At 28.5% G+C, this 27756-nt stretch overlaps 2 protein-coding genes across 2 annotated transcripts; both read right to left on the reverse strand.

The window, feature by feature from the left end:
• Positions 1-1342: 1342 nt before the first annotated feature.
• On the reverse strand, positions 1343-10172 carry LOC113366399 (male-specific lethal 1 homolog). Its single transcript, XM_026607998.1, has 7 exons — positions 9547-10172; positions 8286-8922; positions 7850-7956; positions 7659-7783; positions 5245-5529; positions 1991-2110; positions 1343-1483 (listed from the first exon to the last, which is right to left on the reverse strand). Exons 1-7 carry the CDS (start codon positions 9982-9984, stop codon positions 1462-1464), a joined length of 1734 nt encoding a protein of 577 aa, XP_026463783.1. The 5' UTR covers positions 9985-10172; the 3' UTR covers positions 1343-1461.
• Positions 10173-11258: 1086 nt separating this feature from the next.
• Positions 11259-13934, reverse strand: LOC113366700 (NADH dehydrogenase [ubiquinone] 1 alpha subcomplex subunit 10, mitochondrial-like). Its single transcript, XM_026608356.1, has 10 exons — positions 13892-13934; positions 13436-13667; positions 13291-13380; positions 13051-13211; positions 12849-12979; positions 12402-12612; positions 11803-11882; positions 11644-11728; positions 11466-11577; positions 11259-11396 (listed from the first exon to the last, which is right to left on the reverse strand). The coding sequence occupies exons 2-10, from the start codon at positions 13661-13663 to the stop codon at positions 11322-11324; spliced, it is 1173 nt and encodes a 390-aa protein (XP_026464141.1). The 5' UTR covers positions 13664-13667; positions 13892-13934; the 3' UTR covers positions 11259-11321.
• Positions 13935-27756: the final 13822 nt, after the last annotated feature.

Raw genomic sequence — 27756 nt, forward strand, 5'->3', positions numbered from 1 at the left:
TACTTTTGCTATTGCAATCAAAAATTTTATGTGCTAAATTATTGTTATATCACATTCACATTACACATAATAAAAGATAATTAAAATTATGAAAAAATTCAATAGATAATCATACATATTTTTTGATCAGAAAATTTTTGATAAACAGTATCTAATTATTTTTATTTGATTTATTTAATAACTAAACAAACATGCAATTGTGCAATTTGTAGGTCAGTTGTTATATTATTGGTTGATAATCTATTTTGTATATAAATATTATATATATATATATATATATATATATAATATGTATATATATATAGATATGTATATATGTATATAATCAACATTATATTACATATATGTCTATACAAATAGTTACAACATATGCACTTATGTGTCATCATTAGATCATTTTAAATCTTATACATTTCTTATAATTCATAATCATTACATAAAATCGAAATTTATAAAAATGTACTTTGTAAGTTTTTCTTTAAAAAAAAACAGATTGTAATAAAATATAGAAAAACAGATTGAGATAAAGATTTATGTATAAACTAGATTTTCATAATACGTATGATTTCTGCAGGACATTTTACATACTTCTTATTGCTACATAGTTTACAAAATTTCAGTGTACACAGCACTTTGCAATCACTGATAACCAACATTAAATTTTATTATGTTACCTTTGGGCATATAGTTTAAAAATTGTCATATAAAAATATTGCTTTGAAAAGTTTATAATTGTGCCCAATTAGAAATTGCATTTATGCTCTACAACAATAATTAAATTTCTTGACTATAGACAAACGTGTACACTGATGTTAAAATGCCACTAGAACAATTAATAAAGAAGCCATGGAAATCATTAACTATCTGCTTGTATCTATGAATATTGCATAGAAAATTCCATTTTCAAACCGAATTGAAGTTTTTATTTACTTATACAACAAAAAGAAATCTTTGGAAATTGTAAAACAAAATCTTACAAGAAACATGTCAATTTTAATAAAAATTTGATTTCATTATATTTCATTAATAAATTAAATGCTATGATTTAAATATCAATTATAATTAATATTATATATGTAGGAGTGATCATTAATAACCCTTTTGAAATAAATTTAAATTTGGCTGGTATTTCTATTATCAATTTAACATATTTTCTTGTAGATATATACAGTATTTTAAAAAATAGTTTGTTCAATCAATATTTTATTAAATTACTTTAAATGATTGAAATATGATACATCAAAAGTTATTTTCTTAAAATATTTTTAAATTTATATTATACAATATTTAACAAATTTTAATAATATATTTTAACTATTCACATTATAAAAGATACCGATCACTTAAAATAAAAATATAGAGGTTTATACTTACTGATAATTCCTTGCATTACTTGTAATTATTGGGTTTCCAAAATCTCAATGTTTTTTAAACATTTTACTAGATCATATAGAATCCGCATTACGCTAATGATTTTGTGCGACTGGTGGCAAAATAAAGAAAAAAATTAATTTTCTTCTAAAATAAATACTTAGTTTCAAATGTGATTTCAATGCCATTAATTATAAATAATAATTTAACAAAAACTGGCTTAATATTACAAAATACTTTTCCATAGATTTATATAATAATCGGTATAAACAAATAGATATAATAAAATGAGCTTGTTATTGTTAGGATACTATTGTGTAATAGTATATAGAATAATTTACAGAAAAAAACACAATGCTCTAAAATGCCTGCACAAAAATTCAGAATATTTATTTCAATAATTGCAAGCTACTGAAATTATGAGATTATTAGAGGTTGAACTTTAATATTTCATAGAAAACAACCCCCAGAATTTAACTCTTCCTATTTAATTGATAAATCATTTGTTATTAATAAAGTAATAAAAATAAAACGTTTAAGTAAAACTTGTTTCCAATAGATCATTAATCAAATTATTTATATTGAAAATCTAAAATTCATTCAAAATTCAAAATCTTACCTTTTGATGCGTTGCCTTCTTTGTCGTCGATGTCTATTAGCTGTTTGTGATGACCTTCTCGATTCTGTTCCTCCAGGTGATCTTGCTGTAGATCGAGTACTCCAAGGTAGAGAAAACTCTCTGCAAGTATATAAAAATTATATTAATAAATTATAATTTAATTTATTTTTGACGTATGATCTCATAAACAAGATGAACAAACACTACAACACTACATGCACTCAGTACTTAAATAAATTATAATTAAAAAAAAAATAATAATAAAATAATAGTTTCAATATCCACCAATAATGCCTTAAAATATATAACAGTGAGTAAGAAATTAAGAATTCACAGTAATATTTTTTTTTATTCGATTAATAAAATTAACTAATCCAAACATATTTGTATCTTCAAAAATATTGACCCATTGCACTTTTTTATCACAATTTTGTTCAGTGATGTTAAAATTACAAAAATTTTGAGACCAAAATTTGCCTCATCATTCGTGTAATTAAAAATAACATACTTCAATTATATAGATGCTTATAAACTCTTGAAATATTGTTTTACACAAGTGGTATAAATAGAATCCGTTTAAAATAACATCGAAGGCAATTGGCAAACACGCCATAATAAGCGGAAAATACACAAGGCGATTTGTAAAGAAAACTAGCTGTAAGTGGAATTCTGTCTTGAGGCAATTATGGCATCGTGCCTTAAGGCAAATTGCTGGAACTTCCCGTACCGTAACAAAATGTTCGAAGAATACTGAATGTTTTCAAACAGATTATTATAAATATTGTAACATTGTCTAATATTTATAAGAACTATATAAACTGAATTGCTAAGTTGAAATTATTTGTAAAGTATATTAGAACTATAGTCAGAATTAAAAATAAAATCTGAATTATTTTCGATATACAAATAATTAAAAAAAAAAAAAAAAATTGAAACAAAAATTTTTCTTCCAAAATCAATTATTTTGTTAAGACAAGCAGAAAGTTCTTTGAATCATTTAAATCAGACGCTTAGTTCTCTCAAAAACTGCCATTTTTTACATATTTAGCTCCGTATCTCCGAAACGGCTGGACCTGCCTTTACCAAAAACTAATCAGCGCTTTTCCCTATCAATAGGGATCAAATGTTTTTTGAAGCATTCAAATCGGTTGATCCGTGCGCCCGAAAACGTGACTGGAAATTTGTATCCCTACATATATACATACACACACACATCCATTTTTTCTGAGGTATGCCAAAATGTCCAGAAACCTTCAAAACGTCGAGAAATGTAAAAATGTTCAATTCCGATTTTCGGCCCATTACAATAACTTACCCTACGGGAAGTTAATAAACCTTTTTAAACATATAATGCATATATGTATGGAGGTGTAGTAGTCCTCCATATTAATACCAATATTATCCAAATTGTAGTAATAATAAATTCCATAAAATATTATTTATATTTGGTTTATTTTATGTATGATTAATATCCACGACACTATGTGTTGTCATATTTATCGTTAATAAAATGTGATTGGTATTTTCTTATTTATAATAGAAAAGAAAGGTTTTGAAAATTATACATTTTGGCAAGTTCGACTAGGGAGAAACAAAAACCGTGTCCGATCTGACACTTGAATTTCCTTTTGTTTTTCTCAGTGCTGTCACTATATGGGCCAATCTGTCCAGAGACATGTGATGCGTGTTGACAAGCCGCTATGCGTGTTGGCAACCCGCTACATCACTCCGCCCTAATGAAAAAGATTGTTTCGCATCTCTGACTGCCATTCTTGAACTTCCTTGTAAATTTCTTTTGGTTGAGATTGTGTGATAAATTGCCGTGTTGGCTTGTTGAGTTTGTTGATTGCTTACGTGGCCCTTCGCTGGTGAGTCAGCGGTTGAGTAGATGTGGCCCTTCGCTGGTGAGTTAGCGGCTGAGTATATTTGACACTTCGCTGGTGAGTTAGCGGTTGAGTGTATGTGGCCCTTCGCTGGTGAGTTAGCGGTTGAGTGTATGTGGCCCTTCGTTGGTGAGTTAGCGGTTGATTGTATGTGGCCCTTCGCTGGTGAGTTAGCGGTTGATTGTATGTGGCCCTTCGCTGGTGAGTTAGCGGTTGAGTGTATGTGGCGGTTGCCAAATTGTTTGCTCCCTGTCTGCTGCCATGGTGCTTATTATCGACTTATTTACCATGATAATAAGTGATTTATTGAGCACGTGTTGTTGTTGATCTTGAAGTGCGTGGTCGGAGTCTCAGTTGTATGCTTAGAATGCTCTTCGAATTATGGAAGTTGTGAGCCATTTATAATAATTATTTATATTTTTAAAAATTCTTTTCTTAATAATTCTTGAGACTTCAATTTATTTTTTTTTCTTGTGCTACTTCAAAATATGTCTTGATCTTCTTACCTTCTTGTATGTGTGTTGCTAGTTCACTCTCGGGGTCACCAAAATATGGAGGTGTGCTCCATATTGTAGAAATACCGGAATTGTCCAAATTATAGTCATAATAAATTTCATAAAATATTATTTATATTTGGTTTATTTTATGTATGATTAATATCCACGACACTATGTGTTGTCATATTTATCGTTAATAAAATGTGATTGGTATTTTCTTATTTATAATAGAAAAAGAAAGGTTTTGAAAATTATACATTTTGGCAAGTTCGACTAGGGAGAAACAAAAACCGTGTCCGATCTGACACTTGAATTTCCTTTTGTTTTTCTCAGTGCTGTCACTATATGGGCCAATCTGTCCAGAGACATGTGATGCGTGTTGACAAGCCGCTATGCGTGTTGGCAACCCGCTACATATGTTAAGTATTTATATAAGTATGTATGCATGTAAGTATTGCAGTAAATAAACATAGTAACCAAAATGTGCATACAAACATATTAAATTAAAAAAAAAAATAGCATGTAATCAGTACATTGTATAAGCATTTATTTTATGATTATGATTATGATTTTTCCTTTTTAATGAAAACACAGCTTCTAATACTATTGTGTATAACAAACATTCAATTCAATATAAAAATGAACAAATTATTATAAATCGGCCTGTTTTGACTAAAAAATGAGTCATAATAAGCCAACTTTATATCTGACTAGCTTTTATAAAAAAAAAATTATCTGAAAACCAAACTTCATAGTGTAATTATGCCATAATAAATGGTTACGCACTACAGTCAGAGTCATCATAAACGTATTCTATTGCATGTTCAAATAAAAATAATTTCAGACATAGAATAAAGTGAATCAAAATTTATACCTAGGTTGTAGAAGAGGTAAATTGGCTCCGAGAGCGCACACAGGCAACTGTTCAGTTAGCACTATGAAGCGTGCATCATGCGGATCGGGCCATAGTGATTCCGGCGCTTGGCACCCAACGTCCTCTTCTCCATTCGGTGAAAGTCGACCCCCCGCCGAACCAAAAATCCCGCTACTTGAACCCGACATTGCGCCTCCGACACTTAGTCGAGTGTTACCCGAACGGCTCTGCCGCGACTTCAGGCGCTCGATAGTGCGCTGCTCCCGTATCCTTTGTACATCCCACCTGCAATGATATATAATAAATAATGATATAAATAATGCATATTTTCATAACTATTGATAAATACTATTTATTACATAAATATATTTTTTCTATATTTGATTACCATAGATGTATAAAAAGCAAGGGCAGCATCAATAATGTAGCAGATAAAATTTCAAAATTTGGTAAAAAATAATTTGATAAAAAATAGTAAAAGTAGAACTAAAAGCTAAAGTCCTCATAATAATTTATAAGCAGCTTTCTGCAAAAAGTGGTAACAGAAAACATGTCTAACTCATTTCTGCAATATCATGAATGGACAGAAAAAACAATAGTTAAATTAATAAATAACTAGTGGGGCGCATGGCATCGTGCCTTAAGGCAAATTGCTGGAACTTCCCGTAACGTAACGAAATGTTCGAGGAATACTGAATGTTTTCAAATAGATTATTATTAATATTGTAACATTGTAAATAAACTGAATTGGAAATTTAAAATTATTTGTTTAAGTTATTGTGGGAGATTGGTTAGAACTTTAGTCAGAATAAAAATAAAATCTGAATTATTTTCCATATACAAAAAAACTAAAAAAAAAAAAAATTATACAATTTTTTTTTCCAAAATCAATTATTTTGTTAAGACAAGCAGAAAGTTCTTTGAATCATTTAAATCGGACGCTTAGTTCTCTCAAAAACTGCCATTTTTTACATATTTAGCTTCGTATCTTCGAAATGGCTGGGCCTGCCTTTGCCAAAAACTAATAGACACTTCTCCCATTCATTACTAATTGAATGTTTTTTAGATCATTCAAATCGGATACTCCGTTCTCTCAAAAAGTCGATTTCTATTTTCTGCACTCTTTGCTTCGTATCTCCGAAACGGCTGGACCTGCCTTCGCCAAAAACTAATCAGCTCTTTTCCCTATCAATAGGAATCGAATGTTTTTTGAACCATTCAAATCGGTTGATCCGTGCGCCCGAAAACGTGACTGGAAATTTGGAGAAAAACACAATGCTAAAACAAATTAATAGCATTTCAATTTAGTTATGTGGGACAAACTGTTCGAGATGTAAGCGATTTGACAAACAAGCTTGGTTATGGCACAAATTAAACTCGTATGTTGGGGTACGTCTCGTACATAAATCTACGAGATATTTAAGAAACTATATATAATAGAACAATAATCCAATATATATGAAATTTTCAAAATAGTAATATATCAATAAATATTACCTAAAAATAATTAAATAACTAGTAGTGTATGGCATCATGCGTTAAAGCAAATTGCTAAAACATCCTATATCTACTTAAATATATTTTTATAAATACTGTAACTTTTATTATTAGACTTTTATAGATAAAATATAAAAACTTATAAATTGAACAAGGATGTTTATATAAGTTTACATGAAAAGTAAAGAAAACTTAATAATCCCCTTCGAAGGGGAGTTAGAATGAAAAATCTTGTATCATATTTCTAAGAATGATAAAATGAATTGCAAAGTTAAAATTTTATTTCAAATGTTTTGGCTAGAATTAAGAATATTAAATTTTTTTTCTGAAATTTTAAAATTGAAAAGATTTTTTTTTGTTTTTCCCAAAAAGTCCTTTCGTCAACACAAGCAAGAAGTATTTGAAATCATTTAAATTGGACGCTCCGTTCTCTCAAAAACTACAATTTTTTACACATCTAGCTTTGTATCTCCAAAAGGGCTGGTCCTGCCTTTGCCAAAAACTGGGGGGAAATAATTTCCCCCCATCATTACGAATTTAATGTTTTTTAATCATTCCAATCGGATGCCCGGTTATCGCAAAAATCGAGTTTCTATTTTCTGCACTAATTGCTTTGTATCTCGGAAACCGCTGGACCAACCTTTCCCAGAAACTAATCAGCACTAATCCTTATTAGTAGAAATCGATTGCTATTTCAGATATATCATTCAGATCGGCAAAGTGATACAAAATTTTCGATAAAAAATTGTATATGGACAGACACATTGCATATAGACACACACACATCCTTTTCTTCTGAGGTATGCCAAAATGTTCAGAAGACTTCAAAACGTGAAGATATGCAAAAATGTTCAATTTCAATTTGAACCTATGTAAGTTAAAATGATTTAACTGCATTAAATGAAAATGATACACACCGTTTCCTTCTCTTTTCTTCGATTTCCCATTTCATATGTCTTTTAGCAATAATACTGTCATCTAAGTTTTCAATCCCTTCAACAGAATTTGAACTTGTATATGTTTGGCCACACCATCGCGGAACCTAATGATTTTATAACATTAGAGTAGCATACGTTATAAAAATAAAAAATAAAATTTGACATATTACCTCTAGGATACTACTTTGATCTTTAATTGATACATCTTCTTGTTCTTCTGAACCAAACTCAACATCCCCAATAGCAATATGATATTCTTTACTCGTCATTAGAAGTTCTACAAGAAAATTATTCATTTAGTCATATAATATATATATATATATATATATATATATATATATATATAAAATTAGTAATATGACAATAAAAAAGAAAAATTTCATTACAAAAAAAAAAATTTATAATATTATTACAAACAATAATCAAATTTTGTTTGCACCAGCAATTTATTCAATTAAATTTTTACTCTTATCCACTTTTAGCAAATATGCAAAATATAATTATTTAATTTGGTCAAGATTTTATTGTTTATTTTATTTGCTTAAAAGCTAATAATCACTAATTATTACATTCAAAGTTTAATCACAAAAAAAACATAGAAATTACCTCGTATTCTTCTTTTAGGTTCATGATGGTTAAGAAGTTCTGATCCAAAAGAACCCAGAATAGTATTATTTTCAATATTTCTTTTCTTAGCCTTCGAACTGCTTGAATCGAGAGAAATTCCTTCTTCACAAAAACTTTTATCCTCAGTTTTAACATTAACAGGTGACAATAAATCTTCCGTTCGTTTTTCTAAGCCTAGTCCACCATTTGTTTGTTCTACATTACTTTCATAATTTAAACCATTATTGAGTGATAGCTCATAATTTGTGTTAATTTTATGTAAAATTATTTTATTGATCAAATTGCCTCCATTTTCACCAATTACACTGGATTCAACAGAGTCATTCACTCCATTGCTTTTGATTACTCTCGATTTATTAGTTTTGTCTTTACTTTTTTCTAAAGAAATTTGGTTATTTGAATGTGTATTATCTGAATTTATTGGACTAAAAACTGTTAGAGACTTTTCTAATGAATTTGATTCCTGTGAATTATTGCAATAACCATTAGATAAAAATACTTCCACAGGGGATTGACTTTGCAGTTGTTCTGGACTTTGGCATCTAGTATTTATCCCATTCAAATTATTTCGTTTTGAATACACCCTTCTATCTGTCCGATTCAATTTAGACTTTAACTGCAAAAAAAAAAAAAACAGTTAAATCTGTAGAAAAAATTGACTACACTCTGGTTTGTGCTATATAAGATAAATATACATATTTTTCAAGCTATGATTAAATTTGTTTTTGAATAAATAAAAGATGTAATAGTTGAATTGAAGCACATAGAAAAATGATATTCATATTTATTTATTGAGTAAGAAATATGTAATACTTGAAAATATATATAGAAAAGTCTATCGATAAGAAGCAAAATACAAAAACACTGATTATAAACAAAAACAGAAATGTCATTGTTATTCATAAACACAATTTCAGTCATAATTTCATTAAATGCAATTAACATTGATATGAACTTCATTTTTTATACATAAATTTTGCTTCATGGGTCATTACATTTTTTCTATACTTTCTATTATATGTTGAAAATGAATTAAATTATACTTTGCAACTACTTCACAAATACAAAATTTAATATCAATGTTATTAGTTCAAAATAACAATATTTTAGTTAATAATAAATGACATAATTATTATGACGTTCTTAATCCTTCTGAATTTAAAAGGTGTTTGTGTTTATTTAAAATTAAATTAATTGAATTAAACAAGTTTTAGGTTATGTATGGCGTCGCTGAACTTACTAAATCGTTTTCTTGCTTAAGCGTTGATATTAATTTGTCTTTTGACAGTAATTGTTCACTTTGCTGCTGAATTAGATCCAAATGCAGCAATAATAAATCCTTTAAATGTCTCACTTCACTAATCGAATTATTAAAGTTATCATTTAGCCGAGAAAACGCGCTAGAGCGTTCTTTATTTTCCACTGCGTTATTAACTTCGCTCTGATCGGAATTCATGTGTGTATTTTCTGTATTGTTTTTTACATTTCCTTCGTTACATGCATAAATATGATCAAACGCATATGACAACAAATTATCCTTTTTCTCGAATTGCTTAATATTTGCAATGTTTTGCTTCAAACTTCCAACTTTAACACTTGTATTGTGATTCATGTTAGCGTCCGTATTGATGCCGATATTCGAGCTGTCAAAACTAGGGTGCCTAATTTTTCCATGCATGTGTTTTTGTATTACTCTCAAAGGAATTCCACCACGTAAATATGTACCTTAGAAGATCACAAATCTTAAAGTACTTTCATATAATTTTGAAGCACTGACATATCATTGTAAGCCTATAATAATAAATTATAATGAAAAACTCAATGGATGCCAAAATTTGTTACGCACGACATGTTTGTAGTACGAATATGAATATACGCAATATGAAAGTAAGCAAATGAAGCCGTGAAGTTAGCTGCATATAAAATAACGCGCCATGGCGCTTTTCAAGGCCGTTTTCTCGTTACCCCAATTTGAAATTTGTAAATGTAAACATTTATTAGAAGAAAATTTTCCTATATAAATATATATTTTATTTATACATTTTCTTTGAGTATGTGAATTTTTATAGGTTAAATCAATATTTTTTTACAACATTTAAAAAAAAGTAAATACTGTGAAAGAAGTTGTGAATGTTTTTTCACTGTTTTGTTGACTAAGTTTTTCTAGAAGGTCTTTTGTCTTTTAAAATTGTTTTAAATAGTATTACTGATATTTTAATATAGCTATTAGTATTTTTTTTTTAAATTAATGTTAGTTGTTTTTTTCATAATTATTTAGTTTTTTTATAAAGTTTTTCTAAAAAGTCCTTTAACTTTTAAAATTGTTTTTATTAATATTAGTGATATTTTAATATAGCTATTAGTAAATAAAAAAATGTTAGTTGTTTTCTTCATAATCTTTTATACATTTTTGTTTTTCTTTGGTTTTGTTTTATATTATCATCATGTTATTAATATGCTACTACTCTTAATTACATACTATCCTTTATTTTTTACTGTAATCAGTTATATTATTATATTGTTTATATTTCAATATAATCATATTAGTATTTTTCCTGGTTAGTGTATAAAATTTCATAATTCATATGATTCTCAAAAGGTACAATTTAAAAATAAATATAAAAATTCCATTTCAACATATTGGTTGTTAATCCTAATAATAATGTTATTAAAGTGAAAAAAAAAAATTGAAAAATGATAAGGATACCTCATATATCATACAATAATCGTTTACAATAAATTTAGCTCAAGATTACGATTTTTATATATTTTTTGAAAACAATTATATTTCTAAATCCATGGTTTGTATTTTGCAATAATTTAAAGAAATTTTTGCAATATATCATCCATCAACAGCTTTAAATAACCACCTACAAGTTTTTTTTTTTTTAAAAACACATACAAAATTAAAATTCAAAAATATTACTTATATTATTTTTTATATATTTAATTTATGGTTTATACATTATCTGATTGGTATCTGAACAGAACCTTCATCTAAATATATAATAAAATTTATGATGTTTTTGTCCATATACCACTATCACCCATATCGGCATTGAATCCTTTTTCATATTTCATTCCAGGTGCCTGTACATAGTTTTTGGTTTAAATTTCGATCTAATATAATAACTGTTATCAATATTATATAACACAAACCTCGCCATAAACTTCATCCATAACAATTACATCTTCGGCTGGTATGATTAATTCTGGGACATCAAGTATTGGTATATTGAAGTATGGCATCAGATTGGCTCTATCAGTATACCTGTTAAAAATGATTTTCAATATAGCCAAGTTATTTTCATTAATCATTTTTTAAATTAATACTTACAGCATTCGTGCATTATTCCAATCCCATTCTTTTGGTTTCACCCAATCTCTTAACTTTTTATCCTCTTTTGTGTACTTGTCGAAATCTTAATATAATATAGATTTGTCGTAAATGATTTATTCAAATAAGGCAAAAATATATTAATAAAGAGATATTTACCTATTCTTTCAATATCTTCAACTACAACTTCAACCTCTCCACATTTTGACCAATCATAAACTAAAAGCTCAGCATGTACACTGAAAAAATTAATTGGTTTACAATATTGATTTTTATAAATGCTTATGTTTAAGACAAATATAATTGTTTTTATTGAAAGTATTAAATAAAAAAAAGAATTTCTTTTGTGGTGTCTCAAGAAGCAGTTGTATCATGTAATTATTATATGTATACATAAAGAGTATTGTTCGGAAAGATATAACATTAAAAAAGAAAGAGATATTAGAGAAGCTATATTTTTGCATACAACTTTATGTTATCTGCAGTGAGTCTTTCCTTGAGCAATGCCGAAAAGTCGGTATTCCCAAACAAAATTATATAACTTATTATATATACAATTACCAATTAATTCATAATTACTGACTAGTTTAATTGCTATTAACCAATTATGTATATTATATATGTTGTTTTTCATGCACTTTATATAGCATTATGTGAATATCTAATGATGTCATGAAGATATATCAAATCTTAATGAGTTAGTCATGGGTTGTGTTTTAAAAAAGTTTCTATTACAGTAAAAAGAATTTTAAATTTACCTTATTTCCTTCAAGAAGGATTGTTTATAAGCAGTTTCTAGGTCTTTCAAATACTTGTCAGTATAAACTTTGGAAGTAGATTCTGCTGGATCATTCCTGGCTTTCATTTTTTCTTGAACATCTTTAACAGGGCAATCCAAATACACAACAAGGTGAGGTTGCATCAATTCTGTGATTGTGTTGCCTCTTATTTCAAAATATGCTGAACGAGCTACACAACAAAAATAAAAGTATATTAAATAAATTACATTAAATCAACTATGATGTAGTTATATACATAAAAAAGTATATGAGAGGCACCTTAATATTAAAGAAAATTGTCAATATATATACTTAGTTCTGTAATCAATTGTATAAACGCTTTATAAACTTGTTTGATACAATGCATTAAAAAGACTCATTAAAATAAGGTGTAGTAAAATACATAAGACTACATAAATGACTAACCTCCTGGCGAAACATAGCCATGCTTAGCCATGGTTTCTAGAAAAACAAAATCAGAGTAACAAGTTCTCTCTAAAATAACTCCTTGTCCAGTATTTAATAAATGGGCAAGAGCCGCAAGATATTGTTCATATCTGTAACAAAAAATTAGTATAGTATTTAAATATTATATATACACATATAATTAAAATATATGAATACATACTTTTTCATATATAACACAATTTGCATTGTTGCTACATTTCTATTATGCGGATCTTTATGAAATTTATCAAAATCGATGCTTTTACATGATTCAGGTAATTTATCATCAAGTTGTCTGAGATCATACCCATATTCATTAATATAGTAGTGATCCATAGTAACCTAAACATGAAAAATATTCAACAAAATAGTGTGCAACTTACATATTTAAATAATGATAAAAATGAAGAAAAAAACTCACAGCTGGAAAGTATTTCATATCTAAATCTTCGGCCAAAGCTTTAGCAAATGCAGTTTTGCCAACAGCTGGTGGACCTTCCACTGTAATAACCTGTAAAATATGAATTATAAATTTTCAAACTAAAAAAGAACAATTTTGGCTATACCTTTGTGTTATCATTGAATCTCTTAGTTGTGTAATCAAAAAACGCATTGATAAATCCGTATCCTTTCTTCTTATAGTCATAAGGAGGAAACCTTTCAATCGGATTTACAGATCTCATTTCCTTCCCAGATACATTACAAACTGATGTCACAGTTAAATGTTTTGCACTTAAAAACTTTTTCGATTTCGGAATTAACCGACAAAATCCAAGTTGATAGATGTTTGCCATTTTCCTAAAAATACAATATTTACAGTACACAACAATGCCATGAAAAGCCTAGCACAGTTATATAATTTATAAAAGAAAATGTCAGTAAATTAACATTGCAAAAATTTATCATATAGGGATGTTTAAATACAAAGTTAATATTACATACGATTAAATAATGTATAGCTAAAATTTGCAAATGAAAATATTAAAATATAATAATATTGAACATTTCAGGTTAAAGACTACCTTATGACATAAGAAGGATCTGTCAAAATATTATTCGAAAACAGTGAAGGAAACCTAAATAAAATATACTATGAAGTTCACTTCATTGACAACTGGTTCTTGAAGTTTACGTTAAGGTTAATTAATATAAATTAAATTGATCATCGCAAAAATTAAAATAACCAAATAATTAAAACATATTTAGTACAATGACTTATTTTTTAAATCATTTTTATGGTATGCATTGATATACAGTAAACCCTCGCTTTACGCGGCAAGTGCGTACCGTGCAGTATAGGAACCGTGCTATAAGAAACTCGTATTTAACATACAATTCAGGCTAATTCGTAGTGCGTTATATGGAACCTTACATAGTGCAGTATGGGAACCGTGTTATGAGAGACTCAGAGTTGGTACAAATCGCACCATTTTTATCGCGTTGTATGGAGACCAAGAAATACAACTTGAAGTAGGAGAAATACGGACGAAATGACGTAAATGACGTGACGAAATTGACACCTTATTCAAAAATTGGCGCGACGCAGTAATTAGCTCAAACGTGTTCTTAGGCGGCTATTATACAATCATGCATGTCTAAAAGATAAAAGTCGATAACAAATTTACAACAATACCCTTTTGCACAACGAACTTATGGGCTGTTGACGAAATACCGTGTAATAAGAAATCCGTGTAGTCGGAGGGATGTCGGATTTTTAGCTCCGTGTAGTATGGGAACCGTGTACCCAGAGTGCCGTGTAAAGCGAGGGCCTACTGTATAGATAAAAGAAGAGTATGCATTGATAGTAAAAGAAATTGTCCGCCATTTTTTGGAGCTGTCAAATTACAGGCTTGCACGAAAAATTTTACGCGGCAGCAGGGCCGCATTTAAACTACTTTAAATATTTTGAACAAATACGTGTACTATTTTCAAAAGACTATTAAAATAATTGTACTTGCTCAGATATTACTAATATAAGTGTTTTTAAGAATACACAACTAATAACTAATATCAAAATACATTTCATTTCCTGTTGTTCAATCACTAGACGATAATCGGTCGAGAGGTCTTTAAACAGGACTATAAGAGAACCCTAAACAATAATATGAGAAACGATGATACACACTTTTAACTTGTGCTTTTAAAATACTAATTAATAGTAAATTAAATAAAATAATATTTAATAATTGACATATAGATATTTTAAAGTGTAAATATCATATCTCTTATCTATGATAAAGAGCATGTTAAAGATTTCGTATTCTTGGTGCATCTATTTTTTTTAAACATATTCAATATACTAACAACACTAATTAAATAATTAACTATATCGTTAGATGAAAGATACACAATGTTGATGATTATAAGTGAAAATTTAAAATAATTATGAAAAAATACGAAAAGTTTGAGTGCTTCGCAACAAATAATCATCTAATCATCTTCATCTAATGGTAAGTCTAATTTTAGTAATTCTGCAGGTGATTTACCTCGTATCGTGTCGACTTCATTAGTAGTTTCTTTTTTTTGTCCCAATGATCCAAGTAGAGAATTTATAATATAATTGTTAGTTTAATAAAAATATAGGAATAATGATAAATAGAAATAGCTTTTATGAATCTATTTTAAATAATACTATTTTATTTGATTATTGAAAAATAATGCAATAAATCAAACATTCAAGAGTTATTAGACATTACAATTTAAATAATATATATCCAAGTTAACAATGAGTGTTGAAACGATAGTCAAGTATTATATGAATGTATGAATCATATACAAATTTTAGACTGGTCAATAATTTTAATAAATTTTATTTAAATTGTACCTACTACATAATAGGATAAAATGATAATATGGCCAAATGATAACATAATCACATAAAAGAGCCAGGTAAGTGCAGTAAACAATGCCAAATATCTATAATGAATATTTTTTAATAAATTTAATCCCGCAGCAAATTATTAACTATTCAACTATATTCAATAAAACTGAGGAATTTACTATTTATACAATTAGTCAATGTTAGCTAATAATGTCACTACAATAGTAAGATTTTAATTTAAAAATAAAATTAAATGAATTATAATAGGTATAAAAGCTATAACAGAAATTGACAATAGGAAAGAATTTGATCCGGAGAAAATTATTATTAACATAAATATATAATAGTCAATTTATTTTTTTAATTTCAATTTTAGTTGCAACAGTTGATAAAACTACAAGTAACACTCGATAATTTAGCTTGAAAAACATTAAAAAATAATGTAATGTTTCTATTGAGACGCCGTCCATATAATGATAATAATAGTAATAATACCAGCAACAATAATAATAATAATAATAAAAATATAAATAATCGAAGAAATTGCTATAGAATGAATGAATAATACATTGAACTATAAAGATCAAATAGTAAAACAAATAATAATAGTAATAAAATTAAAGAAATAATGAACACTTTCAAAGTATCTAATCGACTTTAATATGTTTTAATTTGAAACATATTCCAAAAATGTATGCTACAGACTACGAGGTCGCTTTAGTATATATGAAGTGAAATGTTCGCAATAAATCAGCTATTTACATTTGATTAATTTGATTTTTTGGTTTGGTAAAAACACATTTTTCTCATGAGATTGAATATGAAATTAGTTTATTTAATACAAATTTCTATATCAGAATTAATATTACAAATTCCACATATAAATCAACTGCACTATATTGGATGGAAAAAGTCATCGAAGATTTTATGATGAAGTATAATTATAAGTTAAAGTATTTAATGTATACATTTTTGAAACCAACTATAGCAATATTCGCATTTCGCGAAGCGGAAGACGTGATTTCAACAAAAGATATGAATGTGTAAACAACATATTTAAACCGCATAGCATTAAAAATAGTTTAAAAATTTAGAAATTTGTTATTAATGCACTGCAGTATTTCACCAAATATTATTGAAATAGCTCATTCAATTAAACACTGTGCATTCGTATAAATTCATGAATCCATTCAAATTGAGGATCAGTTGTTCGAAACTAATCAGATTGCAAGTCTAACTTTAAGACAAGAATTATGAAAAACGTTTTAGCCATATTATTATTTCTGTTCATATGTATTCACACTATAGTGTGTGAAGTGGAACAAAATAGCACGTCGGAAAAACGAATTAAAATTAAAAAAAGTGAAAATGCTGTCGAAGAACCAGTCACAGGTAATTCATAAGAATTTTACATAATCGCAGAGATATTTTTATATATTAAAATACATTTATAATTTAAATTTCAAGAGTGAGTTTGATTATTTTATGATGATTTTTGTTGAGAACAATATTGATATTGGATTCTCAATATACAGCATCCTTTCAACTTAATGGTTATGCTTATGTCTTCCAATTTTACGAACCATTTGAAAGGAAACAATTTTTTTACAAATGATTTTAAAAATGAATGAATTTAAAAATAATCAAAAAACATCAATCCTTACAATTTTTTATTTCATAAATTTATTAAAAAAGATTAATGTTTCTATATTGACATAAGATTATAGATAAAAAATCAGGCATAAAATGATAGAATTTCCGATAATAACCAGACGTAAATATAAATCAAAGAATCGGTTGAGAAAATAATTTGTAAATTTTAGTAATAAAATCAACTCACTAGGGAGCACATGGATTTTGTCGCATTTTCAAGCTTAGTTTCTACTGCTTTTCAATGTTTATCGCGATTTTGATTAGAAAAATATTCAGTGGTAAAAGTAAAAAAATTATCAATAGTTTTTGAAGGACGGGGCTTCTATATACCCGAAAATGTTGAATTAAATATTTTTTTTAAGGAAGCCGTTTATTTAAGAAATTTATTTTTATTTATTTATAATATACATGATGTAAAAGTCTTGACAATGACTATTGCCAAATTATAATTTTATAGAAATACCCAGTACAAAAAAGGTGAAAATGACACAAAAGACAAAAATTAAAACAACTAAAGCTCCATCAACTGATCGTAAAGTAGAAGAACAAATAAAGAAACTTCCAGGTGAAAACAATGAGTCGCCAATTCGAAAACTTTCTTTAGCTGTTCCTGAAATATCAACCAAAAAACCTTGGACCGCAAATAATTCAACTGTTGCTTCTAATATTACTAAAAGTAACGACACAAATTTAGCAGAAAAGAAGTTAGAGAAAAATTTGACTACACCATTTGTTGGTAATTGTTCTTCGTTAGGAATGGGTAAATGTAATATGACGGCTTCCGTGATAAATTCAACGGATTCTACAAATAATCCAAATCGAAGTAAAGGAATAGTTGTTGCTGAAATTGAAGTTGAAGATACAAATCAAACAATAAAGGTTATTGTACCAATCGAACGTGGCAAAAATGGGAAAAAATCCCATAATACCAAAGAAAATGCATTACATCAAGAATCTGAGGAGAATAAGGCGGGTTTCGTTAATGACCTCACAGAAATAGATGAAAATTCTATAACTAATTCAACAAGAGCAGCAGAACTCAAGAAAAGAAAGAAAATCTCGCAGAAAAAAGCTCCTACTAAAAGGAAGGTTAATAAGAAAAAAAATCCACCAAAAAAGAAAAGTTAAAAAAGAAATAAAAGTCAAAAGATCTAAGTCGCCTAACGCAGTTAACGATACATCTGCGCATTAAAGTAATGTAATATATTAGCAAAAATAGTAAATTCAATTTTTTTATCTTAAATTTTAAAAGTTAATATAATTAGTGATTTTTATGTAATAAATAATTTATTTCCCCATGATTAAAAGCACAACTATGAAAATTTTTAAAAAAATGTTACTTTAGTAATAAAATTAGATTATACATCATCAAAATTTGAATGCTTATGGGCTTAGAATGAATTATTTAATTTCATATAAAATGCCATAATAATTTATAGTTAAACTGTTACAGTTATTATACTGTAAAATGATATCATTATATATAATTTATATCATATAATAATTAAAATTATAAAATACGTCATGTTTTTTATTATCTGAGTAATAAACTAGCGGCGTATGGCATCGTGTCTTAAGGCAAATTGTAACGAAACGTTTGAGAAATATTAAATGTTTCCGAATAGATTATTATAAATACTGTATCATTGTTTAATATTAATTAGAATTATATAAACTAAATTGCAAAGTTAAAATTATTTATTTAAAGTATATAAGTGAGCCTTAGAACTTTAGCAAGAATTAAAATTAAAATCTGAATTATTTTCGATATACAAAAGAAATTGCAATTGTTTTGTCAACACAAGCAGAAAGTTTTTTGAATCATTTAAATCGGATGCTTAGTTCTCTCCAAAACTGCAATTTTTAGTACATTTAGCTCCGCATCTTCGAAACGAGTGGACTTGCCTTTGCCAAAAACTAATCACCACTTCTTTCCATCATTATGAATAGAATGTTTATCAGATCATTCAAATTGGGATCCGTTCTCTCAAAAACTGGAATTCTATTTTCTGAAATCTTTGCTCTGTATCGCCGTAACAGCAGGACCTTCCTTGGCCAAAAAATAATTAGCACATCTCCCTATCATTAGGATAATATCCTATTGATTGATTGATTGATCCTTTAATAATATTTGGTTACTAGAGTCATTCATAGGTTGTCAATTTATGGGCTGTTGAACAAAAACCGCGTTATTGGAGGGCAGTTGCAACTCCGGCTATACGAAGTAGGATAACCATAGTACCGCCGTTATATGAGAAGTGGCTATATATAAAGTGAAATGAAACTCTACAAAATTTGTTGATAATTTTTATTCGGGTGACACGAATTATAAAGATATGAAATTTGTGAAAATTGCTAGTAATAATATCCAAATTCTGGAATTATTATTAACTAAGATCATAAGCTTTTCGTTTCGAGCTCATTCATGTCATCATTTTCTCAAACTTAAGGTTCATGTTTAACAAACAGAGAAAATGTAGATATGGATGAGAATAATATGAGTGCATGATTTGATATCATTTTTGAATGAATAATGAGATAATTTAATTATTATCGTTATTTGAAAAAATGTAGCGGAAATGTTTACAATGCTTATCGTATATTCTAATAAATATTAATATTTGTAATATTTCTTAGATAAAATTAAGTAACAGTTTTATTCTCTAAGTAGTAATTTTAATAATTTGCATTATTAAAAATTTAATATATTTTACGAATTTCTTATTTATTAACTAATTGTAAGTATTAGCAATTTATTTAATTAGTTTTCCAAATCAATGTATCAATAACAACTTATGATGCTACCTCTCTTCATTTGTTAGTTATCACAATTGTATTAAAAGAGATGAAGCAATTAATAACCATGCTCAAGTTTAAAGTATTACTGTAATTTCAGAAAATCACTTTAGAAGGTTTGCCTATTAATAAAATTAATTCATAATAATAAGTGCTTTTGTGATCTTTTTTACTAATCACACGAAAACTTTGCACTTATTTTATATAATAAAACATTTTATAGAACGGCGATGATTGATAAAAATCAAATGTCATTTATAATGACTAGGTTTTACAAGGTACTCATATATTAAAAATTATATCTTGTTTTATAATTTTGTGTACTATTTTTCATATAAGTTTGTATTTATCGTTGCTTAGTTTAGTCAAACCGTAATATTAAAAATTAGCAAATTCATGATATATTCGCATGATACTACAAGAGCGATGTGGCAAAGTATTTTAGTTGTTTTGATCTATTTATATTTTACGAACATAATCAATCAATTACATGAATATATGCATTATTTGAGATCTATATATTCATCATTCAATCTAAGCAGTTTTCAGAGATCATTCGTGCAAACATATAAAGTAAACTTAATCATAACAAGACAATAAAATCGTTTCTTTTAGATTCTAAATATAATTTTTGTACACAACCCTAGAGCTCTGAAATAATTATATCACAAATAATAGAATTAAATTTACAACAACTAACAAATCTTTGTACAATAGATTTTGGTAGAGAATGATGCAGGTAACACTATTCACACAAATTCAATATACCATATGGTTTAATAAAACCATTTTCTCCAAATATATAATGATCAAATGTTGCGAGACGAGCTTTCTCTAGCATTTTTTTAAAACAATTTCTTATTAAGTTTAATAGTTTATATCGAATAGATACAATTGATTTTGGTGTACTATATATATAGGGTAGGACGGGGCACAAAAGTCCAATTTGATTTTGAGCAATTATACTGTGAAAACCAAACCAACTGCATCACAACAAATAACACATATCAAACAAACAACTATCTGACTATGTTCAGTTAAACTTACAGTTAATCCAATAATGTAAAAATGTATTTTTTTGCTGTTTTTCAAAAATTGGTCCATTTTGCCCCATAAGCGCGGTAAATTGGGACAGCCAAGAGGAAAACAAGTCCTCCAATGTCTTATTTTTAATTTTGAAGAGATTTTGCGAAACAATAGCTACATTATTCAACCAATACAAAATATAAATTTTATTAGTGCATTTTTTTCAGAGAAGACATTGATCTGGTATTTTGTCAGAAATATTCATCAGCAGAGTTAGAATAACTATTTAATTTATCTCTTGTAAAATTGTTTTTTTTAACTCAATTTACTTCTTCATTTACCAGCTTTTATTGTTTACTCCTTTGCCAGGGTGAAAGTTCAGTTGGCCCTTTTCACCCCACCCACATATAAGCTTTTATAGAGGTTGAATATAACTTAAAATTAACAATACATCCTTCGAAACAATTAAATAACGTTAATTAAGGTCTCGTAAACTGAACAACCAAAAGAAATTAACAACGAATATAAATACTTTTATTATGGATTTTTAAGCCTGATAGCAACGTCGTAATAATCAAGGAGATGGCTGATTATACATCTTGTGCCCTCTACTTTAAAATATTGTTGTTAAAAATTTCTTAACTTTACTGGTTTTTGAGATATCAGTGATGGACCCTTTTACTCATAGACTTTTAAGCCCCTGCCTACCCTTTACATATATAAGCAATATAATTTGCATTGCAAATTAAACAAATTCCGAAATCAATTTTGCAATTCATTTTGTATTGAAATTTTTGAAAATAAAATGCAATTAATATTAACATTAATATAGCATTGTCTAGTCGATAATATATTTAAAATAATTTTGAACTAATTTAAATAACTTTGTAAAGAAAAAAGTGTGCATTATACTGTGCTTTAAAAATCACTGTAAATTACAAACAGAATAGTATAACTCAAATTTCGCTACATTTCGAGTATTGAGTTAAAAAAATAATATACACAATCATTTGGAAATATGAATTTAGTATTTTTTTGTTTTCATCAATGTTTCTAGTACTGTGAGCAATATTATTTTTTATTAGTAAGAAATATAAATGTCTTAAATTCTTTTAATTCATTCAATAATTTTGATCAGCTTATTTTTAGATCGAGCTTGGCGAAGTAAATTATAAAGGTATTCAATTTCTGAATAATGTATCTACTTTAACTTTCAATTTATATTTTGGTTGAGGCTAAGGTATTCAAATTATTAAATAATTATATTTTTTTTTATTTTGCAAAATTCAATGATCATACACACATATACGAAAATTGTATATATAAGCAACCTATCTATAATTAATATTATAGTTCTCATATCCGCCGGGGCGTAGATATGACGTTAAAATATTCATATCAAATGTTCATTTTAATGTCAACACCAAAACATAGATTAGAAAGAATGCACATACCAAATTATCAAATACTATCATACAATTATTTTAATGAAAATATTAATCGTTATGAATATACATGCTAACTTATGAAAATATATTGTCACGTAAATCGGTGCGTTGAATAGCATGAAATTATTTTTCTATATATATTTTTATGTACAAAAGGTCATAGTGTGTTTATTATTTATTCAAATATATTGAATTTCAATTCAGATAAATGATTTTTATAATATCCTTCTATTATATATTCTACAGACGGAATACAAGGCGTCAAACTGAAAATCTATAGCTTCGCACTAATATTCAAATTGGGCAGTTTCCTCGCGAAATGAGTTTTTTTCACCGTTCATATTGCATATGCAATTATTTATGCTCACAAATTATACGCTCTTATTAATTCTTAAAGATATAACGACGGACATAATATTACCTAAAAGCTATTTATAAGATCTTATTGTAATTTATGAAATTATGTATCTAAAATTAAATCTAATAAGCCCACGATACATAAGTAACTGGTTGCAATAAAAACGGATCCTATTTATTTTCAAATCATCTAAAGATAGATCTTGATTTTGTATTGTATATTAATATTTCTATTTATTTATAATAATGTATGTATACAATAGATAAGCATTGAAGGATTTCAAAATTACTACTTGTATTTGTTATATAAAGCTGGTAGTGCGTAATACTATAATAAACTTCTATGCTTCAAATGACTTGAAATGATGTATTTAGATTGAGTGGCGCGACACTATCACTAACGGCATATTAATTAGCATTTGTATAATTTAGTTAAATATGCATACATCAAAATGATGGACAGCTTGTTTATTAAAATTGCTGTTAAAATGATCATTAATCATAATTTTATATTCGATTAAATTAACTAAACTTAGGGGCAAATTCTGCGGTAAAATAGACGATAACATAGCGTTATTATCATTCTTTCTTGGCACTAAAAACTGCGAAAATGCTGTCTATTTGCTGTGTGATCAGATTTATTTTAGACATAAAACAACTTAGAAAGAATGTTATTGTGTTAACGCACAATTCATGTGTAAATCGCCAGCTCGTACAGCAAATAGGCATCATTTTCACAGTTTTTAGTACCAAGAAAGAAGGATAAGATTGCGTTGCCATAACAATGCTTTGTTATCGTATTTTCTACCGAAGAATTAGCTTCTTAATTAATTTGAAAACGTATTCATTCCATAAGCTATCTAATTTAATATAATATTTAACTAAATATTGATCGCGTTATAAAATAATCATAAATTAAGTTCAACATATTTTATGTAAAATTATTAGGTTGGCGACTAAGTAAGTGCCGTTTTCAGCTTGGTTAGATGGTTCCAATTGAATTATTAGGTTGGACTAGGTTCCAATCTAAAATACGTTTTGTTATTGGATAGTAGAGAATTTAGATGTCCATTAACAAAATATAATTTGTTGATCGATTGCGTAGTTTTCGTTTGGCGTTTGTTGAAAAATTTACAATCAAATGGAAAATTCTTGTCATATTTTGTTTTTTATTTCTGCAAGGTTCACAAAAAGTTATGAGATGTTTATGATAAAGAAGCCCTAAAAAAGCGGTAGTGTTAAAAATGGTTTGCCAAAATTTGTCTGGTGAATTTTCACTCAAAGATGAAAAACGCTCTAGTTGTCACAAAGTTGTTCACAAAGAAATTATCTACTTTTACTCTTATCACCCAACCGAATGATAAATTCTGATGTCTATGATTGATTCTGATTCAGATTCCATTATTGACATCATGTATCTTTGCCCATTCGGCAAAAATTATTGTAGTTTGTTTGGGAGGTACTGCCATATTCACCAGTACTGACCTTACACCTTCTGATTGCTTTTTGTTTCGATCTTTACAAAACTTTTTGAATGGTAAACAATTCAATAATTATGATGGTATCAAATTGTATCTGATTCAGTTTTCTGCTAATAAAAACCAAAAGTTCTATAATAGTGGGATAATGATGCTTCTTGAAAGATAACAAAAAATGATTGATCAAAATGGACAATACATTACACAATAAAGTTATTTAGTTCCACTGAATAACTCTGATTTTCTAATAAAAATCCGCACTTACTAAGTTGCCAATCTAATATTATAGTATTTTTACGCATAATTTTCACTAACTTATTCAAATTCTGCACCGGCTAATAATTGTTACTCTTTTGTTGGTAATAAACAACTATCGGTACGATTTATGTATTATAGTAGGTTTTATCAAATAAAACAATTTATATTAAATATTAGGTTAGGGAAAAAGAAATCCATTATTTTTACGTGAACTTCAAGACTTTATTTAACATGTTTTGCATTGTCCGATTTAGGTCCAATATGCACCCATTTGTTCTATAATTTGTTGCCATTTTAATGGTAGCTTCATTATGCCTCTCTCATAAAAGTCTGGTCCTTATTAGCAAAAAAACTCCAGCAATTGATTTTCACACTCTTCCCTTGATGCCAATTTCTTATCACTAAAAAAGTTTTGCAATGCAAGAAAAAGATGATAATCGCTTGGTGCGCCAAGCTCCTGGAGTTTTTCCTTTTTTTCTGACTGGTGTCGTGTTCCATCAGGACAACGCCAGGCCACACACTTCTATAGTCAGAAACTCCAGGAGCTTGGTTGGGAAGTTTTGATGCATCCACCATACAGTCCGAACCTCGCACCAAGCGATTACCATCTTTTTCTTGCATTGCAAAACTTTTTTAGTGATAAGAAATTGGCATCAAGGGAAGAGTGTGAAAATCAATTGCTGGAGATTTTTGCTAATAAGGACCAAGACTTTTAAGAGAGGCATAATGAAGCTACCATTAAAATGGCAACAAATTATAGAACAAAATGGTGCATATTTGACCTAAATCGGGCAACGCAAAACATGTTAAATAAAGTCTTGAAGTTCACGTAAAAATAATGGATTTCTTTTTACCCAACCCAATATTTTACAATAATTTGTATCCATTTAATTAAACCTACTGCCAGACATAAATATATTTAAAACTATACTCTGTTCTAGATATAAAGTATTGTGCTCACCATTCTTCCTACATATTTTTGACTTCCGTGCGTCACTCATCTAAAACATACTACCTTTTCGCATGCACCTGGCGCCGCCTCTACCGCCCATGATCGCTCCACTTGACACGGACCTATTCATCACCTCGCGTTCTCTTATGCGCCTTAGCACGTCGCTGGCGCTCGACCTACGCGCGTGGCTCGGGATGACCGCCGGGCTCAACGCACCACTACCAGACGTATCCATTGCTTCTAAGCGAGAGCTGGCTGAACGCGACTTTGAAATAGCGGTGTTAGAATCCCGTATATTTGCATCTGGCGTTGGAACAATTACTATATCCGGAGCAGCCGGTGTTGGTTTGGTTGTCCTTGCAAACGCAAGTGATACTAATGTTTCACTAAGTCGACGCAGACTCAAAATCACAGAAGGACGTCGGGATTGCGATGCTGAACCAATAGGCGGCGGAGATGCGCAAGGAGTTGCTTCACATTCGGATTCAGTGATGGGAGTTGAGCTGGCTGAACCGCTGATCATTGTGTAATCAATATTAACAAGGGCGCGTGGCTGAGAGTTCTGGTGTTGATGACTTCTCCCTAAAAGTTAGACAAATCTAATAGTTGAATAGATGAAAATGATAATTTGAAATTTATTATATTATTATTATATATATTGACTTAATTTACTTGGTTATGGTGAATTATGCTTGAATGCTTTTACTAAAAATCAAATTTAATTTTGAAGTTATTATCATTCCTTTCATTAACAACTAATACTACTAACTAACTAATAATATAACTACTAATAGGTGAAATATGGACAAAATGGAATATATGGACAAAATGACACAGTGTTTAGTAATGATTCTGCAATTGTTTAATGTAAAAAAGCCATATTACAATCCTCGATAAGTTTTATTTTGACGATTTATTCATTCTTGTTCACTTTCAGACAAAATGGCATACTTATACTATGGACAAAATGACATAGTACTAGTTTGTCAGCACTACAAAATTTTTCATTCGAGATCAAGAAAAAAGAAAAATGTAGTCTGTCAAAAGTGGTTGGCCTTTAACTTCTACTCTAACTACTTCTAAAACAGACCGGTAAAATCCACCGGCGAAAAGAATAGATTTGCATTTGTTGCAAAACACTCTGAGCCCAACCAAGGTGGCTTGTTGAGCTTCGTTGGATAAAGTTCCAAAAAGAACCAAACGATTTATATATGAACTAACCTTCTTAAAAATTAGTATCTTAGTATGTTTTTACCTTATATGATATTTTTCTTAATTAAAATGTTAAATAGTTCCTAATTATTTAAAAAATTATACTAATAGTAGTCAATGAATCTATTACACAGGTCAACAAAGAAAATGGTGCAAACGATTTTAATACTGTTCTTAAGTATATTTGGGGCGCTGATTTCAAAATTACATTGTTTTTTTTCTATGAGCTTTAGTTTTCAAGATACGATATATATGATATATTTTACGACATTAGGTGCGCAACTAAGTTCTCGCTGTTTTTTCGATAAAAATGTAACTTTATTATGAAAAAAATGCATCAATTGAGTTTAATACAGTTCTCCAGTGATGGTTTCACTCGGTTTCAACAGCTCATAACAAATAACACCGACCTGGTCCCACCATATGTAGAATATAACCTTCTCAGTGAATATTCGACCGAATCGAGATTTTATCCTCTTTGGATTGCTGTAATGTATTCATTTTTTATCACCTGTCACGATGTGATGAAGAACCTCTTCTTTTCTCGCCGCTGGAGCAGTTGTTTAAAGGCGAAAAAACGACGCTCGACGTCTCTTGGCTTCAACTCACAAGAAACCGAAGTTTCTTGCTTCTAAATCATCCCCAACGCATGCAATAGCTTGGAAATAGCTTGATGGGTAACTCCTAATTTTGAAGCAAGATCTTCTTGAGTTTGGCACGAATCCTCTTCGAACAAGGCCTTTAATTTAGCGCGTTTTTGAAGGTTTTGGCCTTCCTTCACGAGGGTGGTCGTCAACATCAAAATCACCATTTTTGAGGCGACGAAACCCTTCACGGCATGTTGTTTCGCTCACTCAGAGCAACATTACCATAGCTCTCGATGCAA

Source organism: Ctenocephalides felis, unplaced genomic scaffold, assembly GCF_003426905.1.
Source record: "Ctenocephalides felis isolate EL2017-DRISC unplaced genomic scaffold, ASM342690v1 CF-g0.4_SCAFFOLD_01170, whole genome shotgun sequence".
Classification (NCBI taxonomy): Eukaryota; Metazoa; Arthropoda; class Insecta; order Siphonaptera; family Pulicidae; genus Ctenocephalides; species Ctenocephalides felis.

Coding starts and splice junctions, on each gene's coding strand:
- LOC113366700 (XM_026608356.1), bottom strand. CDS start 13,663: ATGGCAAACATCTATCAACTTGGATTTTGTCGGTTAATTCCGAAATCG. Junction 13,381..13,435: donor GATTCAATGATAACACAAAG/GTATAGCCAAAA, acceptor CATATTTTACAG/GTTATTACAGTGGAAGGTCC. Junction 11,729..11,802: donor TGAAGATATTGAAAGAATAG/GTAAATATCTCT, acceptor TATTATATTAAG/ATTTCGACAAGTACACAAAA.
- LOC113366399 (XM_026607998.1), bottom strand. CDS start 9,984: ATGCATGGAAAAATTAGGCACCCTAGTTTTGACAGCTCGAATATCGGC. Junction 7,784..7,849: donor ATCAAAGTAGTATCCTAGAG/GTAATATGTCAA, acceptor TAAAATCATTAG/GTTCCGCGATGGTGTGGCCA. Junction 1,484..1,990: donor AGAAGGCAACGCATCAAAAG/GTAAGATTTTGA, acceptor TTTTGCCACCAG/TCGCACAAAATCATTAGCGT.